Source organism: Nomascus leucogenys, chromosome 13 (genome assembly GCF_006542625.1).
Source record: "Nomascus leucogenys isolate Asia chromosome 13, Asia_NLE_v1, whole genome shotgun sequence".
NCBI lineage: Eukaryota > Metazoa > Chordata > Mammalia > Primates > Hylobatidae > Nomascus > Nomascus leucogenys.
In genome coordinates, this window is record NC_044393.1 from 88,262,158 (window position 1) to 88,286,389 (window position 24,232).

A 24,232-nucleotide genomic window follows, 5' to 3' on the forward strand; every position below is an offset into this window, starting at 1 on the left:
ATCTGGGAGGCAGAGGTTGCAGTGACCTGAGATCATACCACTGCACTCCAGCCAGGGCGGCAACAGAGTGAGACTCCACCTCAAAAAAAATTTGAGGGAAGAGAGGCTAATTAAGACATTCATTATATTTAGGTGAAAAACAAAGGCCAGCATTCTAGCATTGACAGCTAGAATGGAAAGGAAGCTGTAGATGTGGTTAATCATGGCAACAAAGATTTATGGGGAGAGACACTTGGAAGCAGAAATTATAAGAGACTTTTGAAATAGCATTATTGAGGTATAATTTAAATAAATATAATTCATCCGTTTTAAGCGTACAGTTCGATGGATTTTAACAGATGCATGCAATCCTGTAACCACTACTACAATCATGATACAGAACAATTGCGTCACCCCAGAAAATTCCCTTTATAGACAGATCTGTCCCTCCAGACTTAGCCTCTGGCATCCTCTGATCTGGTTCCTGTGACTCTAGGCTTTTTTGGTGTTTGTTTGTTTGCCTTTTCTAGGGTTTCCTGTAAATGGAATCTCACGTCTTCTGCGTCTGGGTACTTTCACTTAGCATAGTACTTTTGAAATTCCTCCATCTATTGCCTGTGTCCCTTTTTATTGCTGAGCAGTAATCCACTGTATTCCTGCTGTGGATTATGTACCACAATTGTTTATCCGTCCACCAGATGATGACCATTGGGTTGTTTCCGGTTTTTGGCTGCCATGAGTCAAGCTGCTATAAACGTGAGAGTACAAGTCTGTGTGTGAATACACGTTTTCATTTCTCTTGGGTGCATGTAACAGTGGGGTTGTTAGCTCCAATGGTAACTGTATGCTTAATAAGAAATTACCTGATTCGCTGATAGAGAGCTTTAAAAGAAAACAAAAAACAAAAAACTACCAAACCATTTTCCAAAGTAGCCACATCATTTTGCATTCCTGCTAGTGATGTATCAGAGAACCAATTGCTCCATGTCCGTGTTAGCATTTGATGTCATCACTCTTTTAATTTTAGCCAATAATGGTTTTAAGGCAGAAAAAATAGTCAGGATGAACAAAATTGGAATGTCAAGTGGGAGAAGCTAATTTGGAGACAAATGACAGTGGAAACACTAATTTCAGTTTTGCTTTATTAGAGTTTAAGGTGTTTTCAACTAAAAAAATGACCCTGTAGGTTCTATAACTTCTCATATAGAATTTTTTTTTTTTTTGTATTTTTAGTAGAGACGGGGTTTCACCGTGTTAGCCAGGATGGTCTCGATCTCCTGACCCCGTGATCCGACCGCCTCGGCCTCCCAAAGTGCTGGGATTACAGGCGTGAGCCACCGCGCCCGGCCCTCATATAGAATTTTTAAAAGAATGGCCTGTTGGAGTTAGGCAGTCATGAGTTTGAAGATTGGCTCGCCTACTCTCTGTGTGACCTTAGATAAGTTACTTGTCCTTTCCTAGCCTTCTTTTTTCCCATTTGTCAAATGTGAAATAATAGATGGTTGTACTTAGTATAGGATCTGATGCAAAGTTGGCATTCAGTGAATGGTAGCTTGGTATTTAAATATATATTTTATGCCCCCAGTAACTTGTGAATTTCTTGCAAATCTGAGCATTTTTTTTCTTTCTAGCTGTTTTATTCTCCAACTGTGTTAATTCCCCATACCAGTAGTCAGAGTGATTTTGTTAAACACTGATCTTGTCAGTTACTTCCTTGTGCTGATGCCTTCGGTGGCTTCCACAAGTGCTTAACTCCACTTGCCCTTGTCTGGGTATGAATATCTTAGGAAGAAGCCTTGATGAGGTCCTCTGTTGAAAAGGTCTCCTTTCAACCTTTTTCCTTTCTACCATTTATAACTACTGTAGTAATTTGTTTAATCTTTCTCTTCCCCTCTCTGTACTTAACTGCTTGTGTATAACTATAAAATCCATGAAGGCTGGCACATGGTAAGTGCTCAGTAAGTTTATTTAATAGATTATCTTGTTTTAAGTTACTTGAAGACAAGGACATTTCATACTAAAACTCTGATGTTTTAACATATTGCTTTCTGTGGCATAAGTTCTTAACAGATATTTTTGACTCTAAGTAATAGTTCGAAATAAGCTATGTAGAATTATTGGGTCAAATAAGATGAAGAGTTTTAAAAATTATTTTAGCATATTTCTGTTATAACAGGAATACTTCAGAGGAAATTTGGAAATCATAGAAGAGGCAGAAGAAGAAAATGTAAGAGTATTGCAAAGTCTCTTGGCAGGTGCTTTCAGATTGCTTTCCAAAAGGGTTTTATTGGTACATTCTTTATCAGCAGTGTTTGAGCAGTCCTATTCTCCATCTTTTCAGAATTTAAAGGTTTATAATTTGATAGAAGAAATTGATACCTTTCTTTAATCTCATTTATTTATTGATCATTTTCCATTGAGTTGTAATGCTGCCTTTTTCATCTTTAATTCTTAAATAGGGTAGGTTTCTGAACAATGCTGTTCATTAATCTTTTTATTCTTATATTCCTGCCTCATCTATTTTAACTCCCATAACTTTAAAAATAGTTCGTATGTGGCAAGACTAGTCCTCTTCATTAGTTTTGTCTGTGGATTTTTATATATTTCTTAGATCTCTTCCTCTCTCTCTCAGTTTAGGGTGAAATCATCCCTCATGTCCTTAACTGCTTGTGTGTAACTTTTTCTCAATAGACTACCTCCTACCAACCTCTCTCTTTCCTTTTCCTGAATGCTGATTCTCACCGTAATTCTATAACATAATGTAAAGGTCTCAGTCTGCAGACCTGCCAAAATGGGAAAAATAAAGGACAATCTAATATGTATTTTGCATCTAAGCACACGGGTATGTTGTATGTATATATGTGTATATGTGTGTGTATATATATATATATATATATTACATTGTGTGTATGTATATGTGTGTGTGTGTATATATATGTATGTGTGTGTATGTGTGTATATATATATATATATATATATATATATGCATGTATGCATGTTGTTTAAGGTTGCCAACTGGCATTTCTTGAGAAGGATTGTCATTGTTCTGGGATTATACCCTCAGTAGCCCTGTTCAGCAAGATGTTGCCACCCTATGTTGCTTCCTAGAATTGTACTTGAAACTTTTACCTAACTTGTAAAATCTAAAAATATGGGAACCATTACTTATATTTCGCACCACAGTACCTTTCTTGGTGATGATGGTACAGTAATCGTGTTGTTTTGTCCACTGAAAAGTGTACAGTGGAGGCACAGCTTATGTGGGAGTTAGGTTTTTTTAACATCACTGTGTAATACAGACATAGCAGTTAGAATTGCTTTTGCAAGTTACTTGTAAAGTAATGACACCATGTTGGAGATGTCTTTCATAAGTCTGGCATAACTTTTTTCCCTCAAGCACTGGAACAGATCAGTGTTTCTTTGCGCTGAAACAAGGCGAAGCAATTTGCTTTTATTTAAGGGCCATGTTACATACAACTTACTCATCTTTAACCGTTAGAATCACACTTTTCATTGAGAGGTATGCGGTTTGAGAGCTGAAACCAAATGAGGTGACTAGAGATTTACATCTTGCATCTCATGCTCTCAACAAGGCTTACTGTAGCTTAGTGGTGGCATGTTGGTTTGCAGAATCTTTTGCACTAATCGTTTTCTTGGTTTTGTTTTTGCTTTTGTTTTTAGAGATAGGGTCTCGCTCTGTCACCCAGGATGGAATGCAGTGGCATGAACTTGGCTCAGTGTAGCCTCAACCTCCTGGGTTCCTCCTGCCTCAGCCTTTCAAGTAGCAAGGACCACAGGCACATGCCACCATGCCTGGCTAATTTAAAAAAAAAAAGTTTGTAGAGACAGGTCTCACTATGTTGCCTAGGCTAGTCGCAAACTCCTGGGCTCTCGCAATCCTCCTGCCTTGGCCTCCCAAAGTGCGAAATTACAGGTGTGAGTCACTGCATCTGGCCTTCTCTTCTCTTTCTAAGCATCCTCTTCCCCCCTCCCCTACCAAAAAAAATATCATGGGACAGGGAAGTCTTAGAAGATGCGTAGAAAATTTAAGATGGTTACCATAGCTTGTGTCTGTAGTCCTGACTACTTGGGAGTGTGAGGCAGGAGGATCACTTGAGCCTAGGCGTTCAAGGTGAGCTATAACCATACCATGGCACTGTAGTCTGGGCTACAGAGCCAGACCCTGTATCATTTTTTTTCTTTTGGAGACAGAGTCTCGCTTTGTTGTCCAGGCTGAAGTGCAGTGGTACCATCTCGGCTCACTGCAACGTCCGCCTCCCCAGTTCAAGTGATTCTTGAGCCTCAGCCACCCAAGTAGCTGAGACTACAGACGCATGCCACCACACCCAACTAATTTTTTTGTGTTTTTAGTATAGGTGGGGTCCCGCCATTTTGGCCAGGCTGGTCTCGAACTCCTGGCCTCAAGTGATCCGCCTGCCTCGACCTCCCAAAATGCTGGGATTACAGGCCTGAGGCACTGCGTCCGGCCCAGACCCTGTATCAAAAAAAAAAAAAAAAAAAGAAGAAGAACTATAGATTCACAAAAGGTTGTAAATATACTACAGAGAAATCTCATGTGCCCGTTGAACCCAGCTTCCCCCAGTAGTAATATCTTACATATCTACAGTTATCCAAACTAGGAAATTGACATTGGCATAATACAGGTAACTAGATAATAGATCTTATTTTTTTTTTTTTGAGACGGAGTCTCGCTCTGTCACCCAGGCTGGAGTGCAGTGGCGCAAGCTCGGCTCACTGCAAGCTCCGCCTCCCGGGTTCACGCCATTCTCCTGCCTCAGCCTCTCCGAGTAGCTGGGACTACAGGCGCCCGCCACCACGCCCGGCTAATTTTTTTGTATTTTTAATAGAGACGGGGTTTCACCGTGGTCTCGATCTCCTGACCTCGTGATCCACCCGCCTCGGCCTCCCAAAGTGCTGGGATTACAAGCGTGAGCCACCGCGCCCGGCTGATAATAGATCTTAACTCAGATTTCACATACTCATTTCAGTTTTTACATGCACTCATTTTTCATTTTGTTGTATGTCTGTGTATATAATTATAATTATTAAAACAAATACCTTTAGGCTGGACCCAGTGGCTCACACCTATAATCCCAGCACTTTGGGAGGCTGAGGCACAGGATTGCTTGAGCCCAGGAGTTCAAGAGCAGCCTGGGCAACATAGAGAGACCCTGTCTCTACAAAAATATTTAAAAATTAGCAGGGCTTTGAGGCATGCACCTGTAGTCCCACTTACTCAGGAGGCTGAGGCAGGAGGTTCACTTGAGCCCAGGAGGTTGAGGCTGCAGTGAAGCCATGATCATGCCACTGCACTCCAGCCTGGGTGACAGAGTGAGACCTTATCTCAAAAAATAAACATGCAGTGAGCCATGATCATGCCACTGCACCGCAGCCTGGGCAATAGAGCAAGACCCTATCTTTAAAAAAATAATAATAATTTAAAACATAATTTTAGGTTTACAGGAAAGTTGCAGAGACAATACAGAGAGTTCCCATACAGCCTTCACTCACTGTCCCCCGTTGTTGACATCTTGTAATGTTGTTGACATCTTGAAATTTGTACATTTGTTACTGCTAAGGAGCCAGCATTGGCACACTACCATTCAACTCCACATTTTATTTGGATTTTACTAGTTTTCCCCTAGTGTCTTTTTTCAGTTCCTGAATCAGCCAGGTTACCATATTACACTTAGTTATTATTTCTCCTTAGGTTCATCTGTACTGTGGCAGTTTTTCACATTTTCCTTGTTTTGATAATTTTGACAACTTCGAAGAACGCTGGTCACTCATTTCATAGAATGTCCGTGAATTTGTTTTGTCTGGTGGTTTTCTCAGGGTTAGGCTGGGGTTATAGGCTATTGAGAAGATCACAGAGGTGATGAAGTGCAGTTTTTATCACAGATCATGGATACATGCAGTCAGTATGATGTATCCCTGTTGATGTTGACTGTGATCACCTAGAGAGGTAGTGTTGGCCAGGTTTTCTACTATGAAGTTACCCTGTCCCTCCCCTTTTCATACTCTTTGGAACAAGTCACTAAGTGCAACTTGCACTCAAGGTGTGGGAGGACTTAAACCTCCTGGAGAGGGGGATTATCTACAAAAATTATTTGAATTATTCCAACAGGTCTTTTTAAACTTTATGGAAAGAGCATGAGCACCAAATCAGTCTAACGTATCTGTTCTTTGCAGGGTGGGAAACCCCGTAAACACCGGAAGGATCGGCTACAAGATTTAATTGATATAGGCTTTGGCTATGATGAGACAGATCCATTTATTGATAACTCAGAGGCTGTGAGTAATGTATCTTTAATATAGCAGCAAATTCATTGTTTGTATGGGATAGTAGAAGTCAAGGGTAAAGTAACTTAAATAGTGCAGTGAATGTTTTTGTTTGTGCTTTTTAAAGCCATGTTCACTACTTAAAGATTTTTTTAACCTTTTTTTTTTTAAAGAATACTGCAGATTGAGAATTATGTAATTTCCGGTTTGTCTGTGGTGAGTTGTTATTACACTGTTAAAATAGATCAAATTTTATCAAACTTTTTTCTGTAAAAGGCCACACAGTATTTTAGACTTTGTGAACCCTATGGTTTCTGTCACAACTACACAAGTTTGCCATTGTAGCATGAGAGCAGCCATAGATAATACCTAAAGAATTAGCGTGGCCGTGTTACCATGAAACTTTATTTATGGTCTGTGAAATTTAAATTTCATATAATTTTTCGTGTGTCATGAAATATTAATTTCTTTTGATTTTTTTCCCAATAATTTTTAAAATGTAAAATCCATTTCTAGCTTGCAAGCTGTTTGAAAACAAGTCGGTGGGCTGGATTTGGCCAGTGCATCTCATGGTTTGCTGACTCTGTACAATGTCTTTATTTTCATATGCTCTGCTCCTTTCCAGTTCCTGAAAGAATCTCTTGGGATTCTCTAGTCATTGCTCATTTTCAGAAGTCTAATTATAGTGTTGACTCCATCCTCACCCCTTGCTCAAACAGAACAAAAATAAGTTTTTTGAAAAAAAAGAGAAAAAGAAAAATCAAATGCCGAAAAACATTATGTTAAGCTAATGGTTCTCAATCAAGGGTGAGAATATTAGTACACTTGTCTTAACTCAGACTTAAGGAATTAGGATTTCTGGAGGTGAGGCCTACAATGATTTTAGTGTTCTTTTTTTTTTTTAATTTTAAGATTAACATACGCTTATGGTAAAACAGCAATAAAGTACAAGGTGGTTATGAAGTAGAAGGTAAAGTACCCAAAGGCCCCACTCCTGAGAGGTAAATACTATAAATCTTCTTATGTAGTTATCCAGAAATTTCAATGATACTTATATATTAGTATATGGATATAATCCTTTTAATGGCTGCTAGTGAATATACCTAAATTACATAATGTGTTTATCTACACCCATTTGATGTACATCTAAATTGTTTCTGGTTTTATGTGCATACAAATAATTGAGCATCTGGGTGCATTTATCTACTTAAGTAAATGTGTATGAAGGGTATTTAGGGGGTGCATTTATATGGGTAGGATAAATTTCTAGCAGTGGAATTTATTGGTCAAAGGGCATTTATTTGCATCTTGATTTTTATTGATATTCCCAAACTTGGGCAGGTGTGTTTCAAAATGACTTCCAAGATAAGAACCACGCAATCTTAAAGATTGGTGCTACTGGGTTGAAATTAATCTGGCAGACATCTCTAATATCTATTTAATTCTTTATTGCTGCCAGGATGGTACATTGAATGCCAGTCCTTATCACCAGTCTGTTTTGATTGAGCCCTACAGCTTTTCCCCTGGAATCCTCTTTCTCTTACAAAAGGAAGAGGAATTTAGGAAAGCATTTAAGGACTGTAGCAGCCCCTTAATCACATAGCAAATAAAAGACAGTAAGTCATGTTTTGCAGTAGAGAAGGTATATGTTCTTCCATTCTTGTCCGTGTACTAGAGTAATCTAATCCCTGGGATTATGATATCCTCTGCAGTGTGCAGTAATTAAGCATGTACAGAAAGTGACACTAGGTGACTATTACACTACCCACAAATTATATAGTATGTCTTTTTTCCTGTTGCTACAGTGCTTGCTTATAAAGTTGATGACAGAACATATAAAGGTAGGAGAGTGACAGTAAGGGCTTCAACAGGAGACACATTGGATACTCTGTCAAACTCCTAAGTTAATTCTGTTTTCCTGGCCGGGTGCAGTGGCTCATGCCTGTAATCCCAGCACTTTGGAAGGCAGAGGTGGGCGGATCACGAGGTCAGGAGATCGAGACCATCCTGGCTAACACTGAAACCCTGTCTCTACTAAAAATACAAAAAATTAGCCGGGCGTGGTGGCGGGTGCCTATAGTCCCAGCTACTTGGGAGGTTGAGGCAGGAGAATGGCGTGAACCCGGGAGGCGGAGCTTGTAGTGAGCCGAGATTGTGCCACTGCACTCCAGCCTGGGCGACAGAGCGAGACTCCGTCTCAAAAAAAAAAAAAAAAAAAAAAAAAATTCTGCTGTCCCGACGTAAACTTATTTACCATACTAGGCAGTCTGGTCTGTAGAAGTAACCTATTGCCAGTGCCCTTTGGAGTAAAGTGGCCTTCGTCTTACAAAAAAGGTTGTCAACCAATAAATCAGGGCATGGAATGTTTTCCAGAGTCTTGACCTTGATTTGTAACTCGGTGCAGAAGTCTAGATTGTAATCTTAATTCAGTTTCTAATTTGCTGTGTAGCCAGGAGCAAGTCTTTTAGCACCACCCGGTTTTCTCTGCTATGACTTGCTTACCCCACAGAATTATTGAGCCTTAAATAAGGTAATGAATGTAAACCACCTGAAGAACATGAAGCAAGTGCAAAGCATCAGTAGAAGTGTTATGTGTACATTTTGAATTCTAAATAACCCAAGAAGGAACTTAGCCATATATAAATGGGCATCACGTGTACTCAAACTTACATAAATAGCTTTTTTAAATTAATAAACTTCATTTTTTTTTTTTTGAGTCGGAGTCTTGCTGTGTGCCCCAGGCTGGAGTGCAGTGGCGCGATCTCGGCTCACTGCAAGCTCCGCCTCCTGGGTTCACGCCATTCTCCTGCCTCAGCCTCCCGAGTAACTGGGACTACAGGTGCCCGCCAACACACCCGGCTAATTTTTTGTATTTTTAGTAGAGACGGGGTTTCACTGTGTTAGCCAGGATGGTCTCGATCTCCTGACCTCGTGATCCGCCCGCCTCAGCCTCCCAAAGTGCTGGGATTACAGGCTTGAGCCACCGCGCCGGGCCAATAAGCTTCATTTTCTTAGAGCAGCTTTAGAGTCACAGCAAAACTGAGCAGAAAGTACAGAGTTTCCATGAACACCTTGCCCGCATGCACACGCTACCTTCCCCCCCCCATCATCCTGTACCACAGTAGTACATTTGTTATAGTTGATGAGCCCAGACATTGTGACACATCATTGTCACCGAAGTCCATAGTTCACATTAGGATTCATTCTTGGGATTGTACACTTCGTGGGTTTGGACAAATGAATAATGACACGTATCTACCATGGTAGTATCACACAGAAGTATAGTTTCACTTCCCTTAAAATCTTCTGTGCTCTGCCTATTCATTCCTCCTTCCCTCCTAATCACTGGCAACTACTGGTCTTAACTGTCTTCAGAGTTTTACCTTTTCCAGAATGTCTTATAGAGAAAATCATATAGTATGTAACTTTTATAAATAGCATTTTTAATATCTCCTTTTGTAGCATTTAGGATATTTTCATGCTGACTTTTGTAACCCATAATTGGATTATGTATCAACTTAAAGGGCATGACTGGTATTTTTAAAGAAAATGAAATCAAATAGAATAGGAACTAGTACGTCATTGGTAGACTATACAGTTTTTATTGTGTGTGTATGTGTGTGCTAGATTTTGATGAGTAATGTATTTTCCACTTGGGTTGTGGTGAAGAAAAATTGAAAACTTCTGTTTTAATAAGTCAGGATAAATTTTGTAGATACAAATTGTTTAGTCAAACAACTAGTTTCTGAACAAGGTAGGTTCCTGTTTTATAAGAAGAAATCGAACTGAAATGCAGGTTGCTTGACTTAACAAAATAACTTAGTGTCTTTGCCCTTGACATATTGTTTGTTTTTTTTTTAATGAGATACTTCAAACATAAAACAACTATGGTCGAACCGAATGATTCTTGTTCTTTTCATTTATTGTATTGCCAGTAAGCTTTCAGTGTTGGCATATTATTTAATGTATTCCGAATCATGCACTAATTACTAAAAATAAATACCTGAAAATAAATGCTTTTGAAGATTATTTTTAGTCTCGTATTTATGCTACCAAATTATAAAAGAGCTGAAAGAAAATGTTTTATTTATTATTAATAAATAATGATACCAGGCATGAATCACACTTTTATTTAGATAGTCTCTTTTAAATTTCACTAGAACTTTGTGAAGTAATATTGTCCCTGTTTTATAACCCTCCAAAATTGATGTTAAGTGATTTTCCCTGGGTCACAGTAGCTAGTCATAGGCAAAGAATCTAAATCCAGGCCTTTTGATTCTTAAGTTCAGTGTGTTACCTCTTAACACATTCTACTGAAATGACTGAACTAAATATTCACAAAGAGTGTACTCCCCTGAAGAGTTTTCAGATAGGAAAAGCTCAGCAGAATACTGCATAAGAAAACAGACTTTGAGCACATCAGAATTGCCCTGTATACCTGGAGATGAACATATTTCACTCCCACGTGAAGCTGCTTGGTATAGTAGATGGGTTGGAGGCAGCCACTGACTTTGCCATAAACATATGTATAGAATTGCTTTGGTGTAAGGCTTTCATTTTTAAAGTGGGAGTAATATTTGCCTTTCTTACCTCACAAGGGTATCATGAGGACCAAATGAAATAATTTATATGAAGAAGTATTGAAAATTATAAAGCATTGTACAAAACAATGTAGGCAAAGAGTACAGGTGTTTTTATCTTATCACAGTTAGTTTTCAAAATTATTACTGTCTCACATTTAATCCCTCACTCCTCATATCACTTTATTTGCAGATGGTACTGCCCCTTTTCTGTAAGATCTTTATAATAGTGTAGATCTTTGTAGTAGATCTTTTTAGTAGCATATCAAGTAGAACGATAAGAAAGTAGTTCATTTTTTTCTTTACCTTTCTTCAATCATTTTATTTCTTCTTAATTCAGTGTGATTAAACTAGACCCTCTTCCTTTTTCCATTCTCCATATAACTGAAAAGGATACAGGTTAAAATTACAACTTTTGTACTTAGCCTTAATATTCTTACAGTAACTAATAGGATATGTATATTCCTTGCCCATGGCAATGAAGTTTCCCTAAAAATCTGACTTTCTTAAAGACTAGTTAGATGATGAAGAACCTTGGAAGTAGAGGTCTGGAGATCCCAGGTGACAGATATCTTTCTACAATCAAATAAGTTCCTTTTTTCTTTCCTACTTTGAATACCTTCATTTGGTTAAGTTGTCCTTCACTTAGTGTTTGCTTTTTACCCATCTTCATCAGGTGAGGTAATGATAAACCTTAAGATCCAGCCTTTGGGAACATAAGTGTGATTTAAACAAATTGAGTTCCTTGCTCCAAGCAAAGTACCTCCTCATTCTAGGTCCTCAAGTATGTGCTTTCTGAACTGGGCAGTTGTTTTTCTATGCTATTCAATTCTTTTAAAATATGTGCTATTCTTTTTATAAAATATATTTGCTATTTTTCTTTCTTTTTCTTTTTCTTTTTCTTTTGAGACAGAGTCTCGCTGTGTCACCCAGTCTGGAGTGCAGTGGTATGATCTCAGCTCACTGCAACCTCCACCTCCCACGTTCAAGCGATTCTCCTGCCTCAGCCTCCCAAGTACCTGGGACTATAGGCACCCACCCCACCACACCCGGCTAATTTTTTTTTTTTTTTTTTTTTGTATTTTTAGTAGAGATGGCGTTTCACTATGTTGGCCAGGCTGGTCTTGAACTCCTGACCTCATGATTCGCCTGCCTTGGCCTCCCAAAGTGCTGGGATTATGGGCGTGAGCCACCATGCCCGGCCTAAATTAAATGTTTTTAAGGTTTTCCCCACTTAGAAGCGTACGGCTAAGACAGAAAAAATAGTTTCTGTTAAATAGAATGTTGTTGCTGTTTTTTGTTTTTTTAGACCAAGTTTCGCTCTTGTTGTGCAATGGCGCGATCTCAGCTCACTGCAACCTCTGCCTCCCAGATTCAAGGGATTCTCCTGTCTCAGCCTCCTGAGTTGCTGGGCTTACTACGCCCAGCTAATTTTTGGTATTTTCAGTCGAGACAGGGTTTCACCATGTTGGCCAGGCTGGTCTCGAACTCCTGACCCCAGGTGATCCACCTGCCTCAGCCTCCCAAAGTGCTGGGATGATAGGTGGAGCCACTGCGCCCAGCCAGTTTTGTTATTCTTTATAAAATCTCCTTATGGTAGGAAATGAAATTTACTCCTTATCTGGACACTTAGTCATTTTTTTTTTTTTTTTTTTTTTGAGACGGAGTCTCGCTCTGTTGCCCAGGCTAGAGTGCAGTGGTGCAATCTTGGCTCACTGCAAGCTCCGCCTCCTGGGTTGACGCCATTCTCCTGCCTCAGCCTCTCCAAGTAGCTGGGACTACAGGCGCCCGCCACCACGCCCGGCTAATTTTTTTGTATTTTTAGTAGAGACAGGGTTTCACAGTGGTCTCGATCTCCTGACCTCGTGATCCGCCCGCCTCGGCCTCCCAAAGTGCTGGGATTACAAGCGTGAGCCACCACGCCCGGCCTATCTTTTTAAACTTGGTTTCTCATCAGAACCATTTGTCATTAAGAATAGTAGCAGTGGGAAGGAAAAAAAAAAGGAATAGTAGCAGTGATCCTTAAATTTTTCTTAGCAGGTGATATATTTAGAATTTACTTTATTATTTCAGAAGTTTTTTTCTTATACCAAATTATCAGAACTAATTTTTATTTCAGATAGTAACCTTTTCTAAATTTATTTTACAAACATCCTCATTGCAGTCTGTGTTGCAGTTAGGATTTAAGGGAGATGCTGCCATGGTGGATGAATTTCTTTGACATTTATAGAGTTAAAGACAATAGGATATAGCTGAAACTTTTTTGTTTTTTAATCTAGTATGACGAATTAGTTCCCGCTTCTCTAACAACAAAATATGGAGGCTTTTATATCAACACTGGCACTCTACAGTTTCGCCAAGCTTCAGATACTGAAGAAGATGATATTACAGACAACCAAAAGCACAAGCCACCCAAGGTGAGTTTATCAAACATTGCAACAGTAATGAGAATGTTCAATTAATAGGATATATTTTTTTAATGTTACTTGTGTCACAAGTGTGAATGTAAGGAAAAGTAAAATACAAATCATTGTGTCATGAATATATAATTACATGCTTTAAAATTAACATGTAGATATGGGAAAATTGATATTTACATCATAGAATTATATTTTCCTGTAAAAACTTCTCTCTACAAATGTGGGCTAATAATTTACTCTTTCTGGGAGAAGGTTATATTTCTCGGATAGGTTAATACTAATAGCTGTTACCTTTCCTAAGATGTCATTTTTAACAAAATCTATAGAATTTGTATACGTTGTCTTTGGGAAAGATATAGTGGCCTTAGATAAGTGTTTCTTGAAGTGTGGTCCAAAGACTTACTTATACCAGAATCACCAGAATGCATGTTTAAAATGCAAATTATAAGGTCCTAACTCAGATAACTGAATCGAAACTGGAGGTGAGAGTGCTCTTGAACCCCAAGGATCTGCAGTTATAACAAACGATTGTAATGCACACTGACATTTGAGAAAAACCACTGCCGATGCTGGATTGCTAACATCAAAGAGTAAAGCATTGATACTTACATAAATGATCATTCTTTTATCATTTTGCAGGTCCCCAAAATAAAAGAAGATGATATTGAGATGAAGAAGCGGAAGCGGAAAGAGGAAGGGGAAAAGGAGAAGAAGCCAAGGAAAAAAGTTCCCAAACAACTGGGGTACGTTAAATTAAACCTAAGAATGGAACTGGCGTCACAGTCTGACTGTCTCTCCCTTTAGAAAGATATACTTACCATTAACTAATTCAACCTAGCTGAGTCTAATTTAGTACGTTATTGACAAATATTAGTGACTTACATTTAATACTATTGTAGTATTTGTTCTTAAGTAGAAGGCTTTGTCATCTTAGAGACTCATAGTGTTTTAGGTGAAATGCTCATTACTACTTTTACCAACAAGAACCAGTTTGAAAAGATATTATAAACATTGGAAAAACTGTTCTAATCTTTTTGGTACTAAAACTAAGTTTAGATGCCTGGGGAATGAGGATTGGCAGTAGCCTATATGTAAACAATTTATGGTTGTTTTAAAAATTTTGATTTGAGTGATTTGAGACAGAGTCTCACTCTGTCACCCAGGCTGGAGTGCAGTCGCACAATCTAGGCTCACTGCAACTTCCATCTCCTGGGTTCAAGTGGTTCTTATGCCTCAGCCTCCCAAGTAGCTGGGATTACAGGTGTATGCCATCACACCCGGTTAATTTTTGTATTTTTAGTAGAGAATATTTTAGTAGTGAAACATGAGGGTTTCACCATGTTGGCCAGACTGGTCTCAAACTCCTGACCTCAGGTATTCTGCCTCCCTCAGCCTCCCAAAGTGCTGGGATTACAGGCATGAGCCACTGCACACAGCCAGTATATAGCTATTATTAATGATATTGCTGCTAAAAAACAAATAGAATTTCTTAGAAGCCTTACATAAGAAGAATAAAATATTTGTATAATGCAGTCAAAAACTACCAATTGCCTTGACTTCTCTGTGGCTTTTTTCACAGAGCTAAGGGAATGATGCTTGTGAGAGGCTGAATTTTCTTACTCTACTTAGCAGTGGAGGTGCATCTGAATTTTGGGTTATCAATATCCATAAGATTGATGTAGGGTGTATTTCTCCCCTCCTAAAACTTGGGATTACAGTCATTAAGAAATTAGGAGAAAAAATGTGTATATTACTAATGGTTGTCTTAAATGTTCATTATTTACAGGTAGACTTCTTTGGGAATGTAGGCTACAAGTAATCCCTTTTATTGAATGTATTGTTTTTCAACTTTATAATTTATTCATTTTTTCAGCTAATATTTATTAAGTACCCTGCTGTATACCAGGCACTGATACAGGGTTTGAGTTGTATAACAGTGACTGAAATATGGGGCTGCCTTCAAGATGCTAATAACCTTTTAGGTTCTGTAATGCACATGGAAGCATTTAAGCCATAGGATTTAGAAAAGATTTCTAGGAGGAAGTAATAGCTAAACTGAGCTGTTTCCCCATTTTCTTCACTGTAATGGCCATTTACCTATTTGCCTTTCATGGGTGACATTCCAGATTATACTGAAGAAGGTGCTATTGTAATAGTATAAGTTAATAAGAAATTAAGAAAACTGCTCTGTCACCTGTCAAATGATTATCTGAATTCTGTGCCTGCTTATTTATGTGACACTTTAACCTTTAAAATCACACATAACCTAACTGATCATTTTTTTCTTCACAGAGTTGTGGCTCTAAATTCACACAAGTCTGAAAAAAAGAAGAAACGTTATAAAGATTCTCTTTCTCTAGCTGCCATGATTAGAAAATTCCAGAAGGAGAAGGATGCATTAAAGAAGGAGTCTAACCCCAAAGTCCCAGTGACCTTGTCAACCCCTTCTCTGAATAAACCCCCATGTGCTGCTGCAGCACTGGGGAATGATGTCCCGGACTTAAATCTGAGCAGCGCTGATCCAGACCTTCCCATTTTTGTTAGCACAAATGAACATGAGCTGTTTCAGGAAGCTGAAAATGCCCTAGAGATGCTAGATGATTTTGACTTCGACAGATTACTGGATGCTGCTTCTGATGGTAGCCCCCTATCTGAGTCGGGGGGTGAAAATGGAACCACCACCCAGCCAACCTACACTTCTCAGGTTATGCCCAAAGTGGTACCTACACTCCCAGAGGGTCTACCTGTACTTCTTGAAAAACGTATCGAAGACCTTCGTGTAGTAAGTATAATAATTCTTTTGCTTTTTATTTGCTGCACAAACATAGGAATTAATGCTTTTGTTTTTTTTCTATGTTTAACACTGATATAATTGCTTTTGTTTTTTAAAGATAAAAATAATAAACTGCAATCCCAACATTTTTGTAACTTTTTATTTGCCATGTTTCCTTTTAGACCTTTCTTTTTTCTTTCTTTCTTTCTTGTTTTTTTTTTTTTTTAGTAGAGACGGGGTTTCACCGTGTTAGCCAGGATGGTCTCGATCTGCTGACCTTGTGATCCGCCCGCCTCAGCCTCCCAAAGTGTTGGGATTACAGGCGTGAGCCACCGCACCCGGCGTTTTATTTTATTTATTTATTTATTTTTTGAGACGAAGCCTTGCTCCGTCGCCCAGGCTGGAGTGCAGTGCCGTGCTCTGCTTACTGCAACTTCCGCCTCCCAGGTTCAAGAGATTCTCCTGCCTCAGCCTCCTGAGTATCTGGGATTACAGGTGCACACCACCTCCCCCGGCTAATTTTTGTATGTTTAGTAGAGATGGGGTTTCGCTATGTTGGCCAGGCTGGTCTTGAATTCCTGACCTCAGGTGATCTGCCTGCTTTGACCTCCCAAAGTGCTGGGATTACAGTCGTGACCCATTGTGCCCAGCCTAGACCTTTTCTCTTAAATAGAAATAACTGTCTGGGCATGGTGGCACATGCATGTAATCCCAGCACTTTGGGAAGCCAAGGTGGGTGAACCACCTGAGGTTAGGAGTTTGAGACTAGCCTGGTCAATATGCTGAAACCCTGTCTCTACTAAAAATACAAAAAAAAATTAGGTGGGTGTGGTGGCGCGTGCCTGTAATCCCAGCTACTCGGAGGCTGAGGCAGGAGAATTGCTTGAACCTGGTAGGCAGAGGTTGCAGTGAGCCGAGATTGTGCCACTGCACTCCATCCTGGGTGACAGAGCAAGACTCCGTCTCAAAAAAAAAAAAAAAAACCCAAATAAATAAATAGAAATAACTATAGTGATAACATCAATAGAGTTGATTCTTTTATTATTAAACAGCAGGATTCACCTGACTCCAGAATTGGTGGCATAGGTTTTTTGTTATCCCATGTGGCCCCATCTGTACAATCTTAGTTTCTTTTAGGTTTTAAAAAGTGCTAATGATGTAATTCAGGTTTTTCAAGGTGTAATTATTAATAATAGCTATCGTTTATTTAGCAAGAACCAATCCTGTATGTTCCTTATTTGTAAGATAGGGACTATAACACCAACTTTTTTGGCTGTTACGGAAGTTAAACATGGTGATGAGTATGAAGTCAGACACATGGTAGGCAGTAACATGCATAGAAAATGAGACATCTGTTTCTGTCTCCTTTCTGTTACCTTGGAAATCACAGCAAGAATTAATAAACCTATGGATAATCAAAATACACAAGACATCCAAAGTATTTGCCTCATTTTGTGAATTTAGGAAGACAAATTATTATATGTATGTATATCAAATATGAAAGAAGGGTATGTATGCTAAATTTCAACACTCTTTAATTGCCTACTTTATGCCAGGTACTAAATTGCATACCAAGGATACAAAGTTAAGTGAATTATAGCCCTACCCTCAAGGAGCTTATTTTTTAGTAAATAAATGTGGAAACAGTATCTTGTTTTTTAAACTGTGGATTGAGACTTACCAATTGGTTGGAAATCACAATAGTAGGTAAAGGCCAGCATTTTTAAAAAACGAAATAAAAATGGTCAGGCACAGTGGCTCACACCTGTAATCCCAGCACTTTGGGAGGCCGAGGTGGGCGGATCACCTGAGGTCGGGAGTTTGAGACCAGCCTAGCCAACATGGTGAAACTCCATCTCTACTAAACATACAAAAATTAGCCCCGCGTGGTGGCGGGTGCCTGTAATCCCAGCTACTTGGGAGGCTGAGGTGGGAGAATCGCTTGAACCCAGGAGGTGGAGGTTGCAGTGAGCATGCCACTGCACTCCAGCCTGGGCAACCAAGCAAGACTCCATCTCAAAAAAAAAAAAAAAGATAGGAATACGTGCTAATACATCAAAACTAGGTTCCAAAAGTATTGTTGTATGGCATGTTTGTTTAAATACATGTGTGACTACTGGATGACTAAATCTAATTTTCTATAACTAGGTCATATAAAAAGTCTTAAGGTTATAAAGTTTAAAATTCCATCAGAAATTCTTCTAGGTGTTTTTACTCAAAGGAAATCTATTTTTTATTCACATTAGGGTTTGGTGAGTACTGTATGCATCATGAAGAGATTATAACTTAATTTGCAGTTTGATACCTTTTATGACCTGTGATGATGATTGAATCTAAAAATAGGCAGTACTAATTTATTATTCACATTACTTTTTAAAAAATACTGTTTTTGCCTTCACCAAATCATCAGTTAAATGACCTTTTAAAAAAATCCTTTATTTCGACAGTTGTACTTTCGATTCCGTATTACTTTACTTATTCACTACATGTTTGGCTTTTTAACTTCCTCTTAGAGATTGCCAACTCTACTGATTTTTTGTTGTTGTTGACTATATCTAAGGTTATTTTTTTCCCCAAAATACAGCATACTGCCTCCAGCCACACATTTCAGCTGGATCATTGACTGTATTCTGGTCAACAATCCTCATGGAATGTAGCTAACTCTATTAATAATTATGATGTCAGTGACTCCTTAAGGACAGAGTCATAGAGTCTGTCTTCTTAGATTCAAGTTAGATATGGCACCAGATTCTTTTGTCTGCTCGTAGAAGTCTGCAACTTCAACGTGGGTTGATGACACGATTTGGACCTTTTTTTTTTTTTACCTACACTATTTTTGTTTGTTTTGAGACGGAGTCTTGCTGTGTCCCCAGGCTGGAGTACAGTGGTGCGATCTCAGCTCACTGCAACCTCCACCTCCCTGCAACCTCTGCCTCCCGGGTTCAAGCAGTTCTCCTGCCTCAGCCTCCCAAGTAGCTGGGACTAGAAGGTCCACATGCCACCACACCCAGCTAATTTTTGTATTTTTAGTAGAGATGGGGTTTCACCATGTTCGTTAGGATGGTCTTGGTCTCTTGACCTCATGATCCACCCGCCTTGGCCTCCCAAAGTGCTGGGATTACAAGTGTGAGCCACCATGCCTGGCCTACACTATTTTTTAATTGATACATATAAGATGTATATATTTTCAGGGTACATGTCATAATTTGATACATTCATATGATAAAATCATGGTAATTGAGCTAGCCATCACCTTAAATATTTATCTTTATACCAGGAACATTTGAATTATTGTCTTCTAGCTATTTTGAAATGTGCCATCAATTATTTTTAACTGTAGCTACCCTACTGTGACCTACACTATTTCTAAATATCTTTCTATTTGATTCTAAAGACTCTTAACCTTGATGGAAATTTATCTTTTTGTTTTTTCATATTCTTAGGATCACAACTTTTACAGATTTTTAAAATATCGGCCAGGCGCAGTGGCCCACGCCTGTAATCCCAGCACTTTGGGAGGCTGAGGCAGGAGATCAAGACTATCCTGGCTAACACAATGAAACCCCATCTTTACTGAAAATACAAAAAATTAGCCAGGCGTGGTGGCACACACCTGTAGTCCCAGCTACTTGGGAGGCTGAGGCAGGAGAATCACCTAAACCCAGGAGGTGGAGGTTGCAGTGAGCTGAGATCACGCCACTGCACTCCAGCCTGGACAACAGAGTGAGACTCTCTCAAAAAAAAAAAAAAAGAAATTTTTGTATTAAGGCTTACAAAAGATAGCCATATTCTAATCCTTGGAATCTGCAAATGTTATTTTATATGGCAAAAGAAGGGTGGAATCTTTGTGTGTGTGATTAAGTTAAGGATCTTGAGATGGGGTTGTTATCCTAGATTAGCCTATGGCCCATAAATGCAATCACTTGTATGCTTAGAAGAGGGAGGCAGAAGGAGGTGTTATACACACAGAGGAGAAGGTAATGTGAAGGGAGAGCCTAGAGGGATTTGAGGTTGGAGTGCTGCGGCTGTGTCTGAAGAATGCTACAGCTGTGTCCAAAGAATGCTGGCAGCCACCAGAAGCTGGAAGAGGCAAGGAACGAGGTCTTCCCTAGACCCTTTGGAGGGACCATGGGCCTGCTGACACCTTCATTTCAGCCCAGTGATACTGACTTTGGACTTTGGACTGAGGAAGGATACATTTCTCTTTTTTCAAGCCATAAAGTTTGTGGTATGGTAGCTGCAGGAAACTTACACAATATCCAGCTGAATTTGAATCTCTCAAATGGCTTTGCCTCTCTGTTCATCACAACTCATTTGGTGTTCTACTGATAGGAGATTCTTTTTTTTTTTTCCATTGGATGTTCATCTCAAAGTAATTGTTTATTGCAGCAGGGCACAGTGGTACATACCTGTAATCCCAGCTACTTGGGAAGCTGTAAGGTGGGAGGGTTGCTTGAGCCCAGAAGTTTGATACCAACCTGGGCAACATAGTGAGGCCCTATCTCAAAACAAACAAACAAACAAACAAAACAAAACAAAACAAAAAAACCTTTGAACACGTGTCCTAAGAATACAAAATACAGTAATGGCCTATTTTGAATTATGATCATCTTTCTTGTTTCTTTAGGCTGCCAAACTTTTTGATGAAGAAGGAAGGAAAAAATTCTTTACACAGGATATGAATAATATTCTTCTGGAGTAAGTAATTTTCTTTAAAAAAAAAAGAAACCTTAAGAATGATTCATTAAAAAATGTAATAGGCCTTTGAGATACTGAGTGTTTGGCAAGTCTTGGGCGTGAGTTCTTCCCTTTAAGCCTTACAGCATGTGTGATTCACATTTGTTTCTCAGCAAAATTATCTTTCTGTATATATTGGTTTTCCTGGACCACTTAGGATAATCAAAGCTTCCAATAGTTACAACTGCCAGAGCAAGTGATGACTATACAGGTTGGATATTAAGCTAGACTTAAAGTACTTCATATCACCTTATATGAAAGTATCTTTCTGGGAAATGTTAGAGCGTTTATATACAGATTTGGCATGATTTTCCATCTACTTTTATTACTTACAGTGGGGAATAGTAATTCCATTGATATCTAGTGAGGTTAATTATAATTTGTACAAACTTTTATAGTCAAATGGAAAGTAGTTTTATAAAGAAATTGTGGTTGTGAGGTAGGGTAGAGATAATGTAGAGGAGATAGCAGTTAGATTGAGAATAAGAAGGTGAAGGTAGATATATAATATAGATTGTATTTAAATTAGCAAATTTTGTATTTAACTTAGCAATAATTTCACACTCAGAGTTTGATACTAATGAAGCTGTAGGGTCTAAGGTTGTGGTCAAATAAACTGAACTTATAAACCTTGTCCTTAACTTAGATTTTAACCATCGTTTACTGGAATCAGGTATATAATTGGATGCAGAACTGGGCAAAACAGTAATCATGAGGAAAATAGCAAATTTTAGCCCTCTCTGGTGAAGATAATGTTTGCTTATTCTTAGTGGTTTAGTAGCATCATATATTATAGAAAGACACAGGAAAGGCCAGGCATGGTGGCTCATGCCTATAATCTCAACACTTTGGGAGGCCAAGGTGGGAGGATCGCTTGAGCTGAGGAATTTGAGATCAGCTTGGGGAACATAGTGAAACTCCATTTCTATAAAATATACAGAAAAATTAGCCAGGTGTGGTAGTGCACACCTATCATGTCAGCTACTCAGGAGGCCGAGTTGGGAGGATTCATTAAGCCTGGGAGATTGAGCCTGCAGTGAGCTGTGTTCATGCCACTGTACCCCAACCTGGGTGATAGGGTGAAACTCTGTCTCCCCTTCCAAAAAAAAAAACAGAAGGAAAAGGGAAATAAAGGGAAAAGGAAGGTAATATTTATAATACGATGATTCCCATCTTTTAAATACATAATGGAGATAGTTTCTCATGAGATGTGAAGAAAGACTGATTGATCATTGCTTCTGATAATGCTTGTAATTTACTACTGTCTATTATTTTAGAGTGCTTAAAAATAGACTCAGAAAATGTATAACTTAGTCTGCTGCTAGTATGGTGGCAGAGGAGTTTCTCATTTCTGTTCCTAGTTTAACCAGGAATTTTCAGATGGAGTCTTTCTGCCTGGCAGCCAGGCAAATGCTTTCTATCTACACCACCTCCTTTTACCTAGCTCCCTTTAAAACCCCGGACTCAGTGAACAGTGCAGCCATTACTTGTCAGAGCTGACCCAGATTCCATAGTCAGGGATCTGACCAACTCTTCTTTTTCTTTCCACCTGGGAACCCGAAGTGTGTTCAGGTCCTTCTCTTGTGACTGAGGCTGTTCTTTTTTATTTTGCTCTTCTGTAAAAGGGAACAACTGTTTCTCTCCCGGGAGAGTCAAAAGACCATCCTTGGGACATAGCATCTCAGATAAGCAGAATATCAGCATTCCATTAACAGGCTTTCCTGTTTATTCCTCTCATGTCTGTCTTAAAACGAGTCTTCTCATTTTTTGGAGCCCATCTGCTTTTTATTTCACAGAGGGTATGCCTCCAGTTTCACAAGTACTAGTGTTCTGAGTTGAATTTTTTCCCTTTTAGTCACTTTCTTATTCTCTCAGCCTCTTTTTCCACTTTCCTAAACAAACATGTCTTATTTTCTGTATTGAGTTGCCCTTCTAAGAGAATATGGAACATGATTATTTAGAGTAGGAACTCCCATGAAGCTATCCAGTTGTATTGGTGATACCTCGCCATTGCTTCCTTATACTAGGGAAAAAAGAGATCAATTTGTTGGAATAGGGAACCCCCCCTTTTTTTTTCCTGATTGAATTTGACCCGGATCAATAAAGATAAAACATGCTGACGATTTCCTTGCCTACTACCTAGAGCAGACGTTGCTCATAAATGTTTTTTTCTTTTTTCTTTTTTGAGACAGGATGTCACTCTGTTGCCCAGGCTGGAGTAGTGATGTGCTCATGGCTCACTGCAGCTTTGACCTGCCGGGCAATTGCCAGTGGTCCGGGGGGTACTATAGTATCTCTTTGAGGAAAGAAGCTTTTGATTAATTACAAATTTATTGTGCTTTACCTGAAAACATAGAGTTTGCCCCTGTAACCCAAAAAATATTTCCAGCTTGTTCATGGTTATAGAACCATGAACTAGACTGATAGACTTAAACTAGACTGATAGAATACTTTTTTTTTTTTTTTTTGAGACGGAGTCTCACTCTGTCGCCCAGGCTGGAGTGCAGTGGTGCAATCTCGGCTCACTGCAAGCTCCGCCTCCCGGGTTCATGCCGTTCTCCTGCCTCAGCCTCTCCGAGTAGCTGGGACTACAGGCACCCGCCACCATGCCCGGCTAATTTTTTTTTTTTTGTATTTTTAGTAGAGACGGGGTTTCACCGTGGTCTCGATCTCCTGACCTCAGGATCCACCCACCTCGGCCTCCCAAAGTGCTGGGATTACAAGCATGAGCCACCGTGCCCCGCCAAGAATACTTTTATAGCATTGCTATTTATTGGTATGGGGCTGGGTGCAGTGGCTCACACCTGTAATCCCACACTTCGGAATCAAAGGCCAAGGCAGGTGGTTCATCTGAGGTCAGGAGTTTGAGACCAGCCTGGCCAACATGGTGAAACCCTGTCTCTACTAAAAATACAAAAAACTTAGCTGGGCATGGTGGCGGGTGCCTGTAATCCTGGCTACCTGGGAGGCTGAGGCAGGAGAATCGCTTGAACCCAGGAGGTGGAGGTTCCAGTGAGCCGAGACTGCACCATCGCACTCCAGCCTGGGCTACAAGAACAAAACTCTGTCTCTAAATAAATGAATAAATAAACTATTTATTGCTATGGGTTTTTTTTTTTTCCTTGAAGAATACTGTTTAGGAAATCATGAAAAGATAAAATGAGAACAAGAACTGGCTTTGCTTTCTTGTCTGTACAATGCCACCTAAAATAAATTCTATACTATTCATTGTTGTTAACTTTTTTGGCCAGCATTGAGTTACAGCTACAAGAACTAGGCCCTGTCATTCGCAGTGGTGTCTACTCCCACCTTGAAGCTTTTGTGCCATGCAATAAAGAAACACTAGTAAAACGTCTGAAGAAGTTACATCTCAATGTCCAGGTAGGAGGAAGAACAATAATATCTACATCTTGGGTTTCATAACCTGTAAAGATACTTGT

At 39.2% G+C, this 24,232-nt stretch overlaps 1 protein-coding gene across 4 annotated transcripts in view; it reads left to right on the forward strand.

Moving 5' to 3' along the window:
• The window catches only part of UBN2 (ubinuclein 2), a 77,955-nt gene that overhangs the window by 15,329 nt on the left and 38,394 nt on the right, over positions 1-24,232 (forward strand). For 3 of the 4 annotated variants that reach the window (XM_030825818.1, XM_030825817.1, XM_030825816.1), the window contains exons 3-8: positions 6,193-6,294; positions 13,142-13,279; positions 13,922-14,025; positions 15,575-16,064; positions 20,683-20,753; positions 24,044-24,173. In XM_030825818.1, coding sequence (XP_030681678.1) covers positions 6,193-6,294; positions 13,142-13,279; positions 13,922-14,025; positions 15,575-16,064; positions 20,683-20,753; positions 24,044-24,173 — 1,035 coding nt within the window. The remainder of the gene's footprint in view (positions 1-6,192; positions 6,295-13,141; positions 13,280-13,921; positions 14,026-15,574; positions 16,065-20,682; positions 20,754-24,043; positions 24,174-24,232) is intronic. The other variant, XM_030825819.1, reaches the window with a different exon arrangement.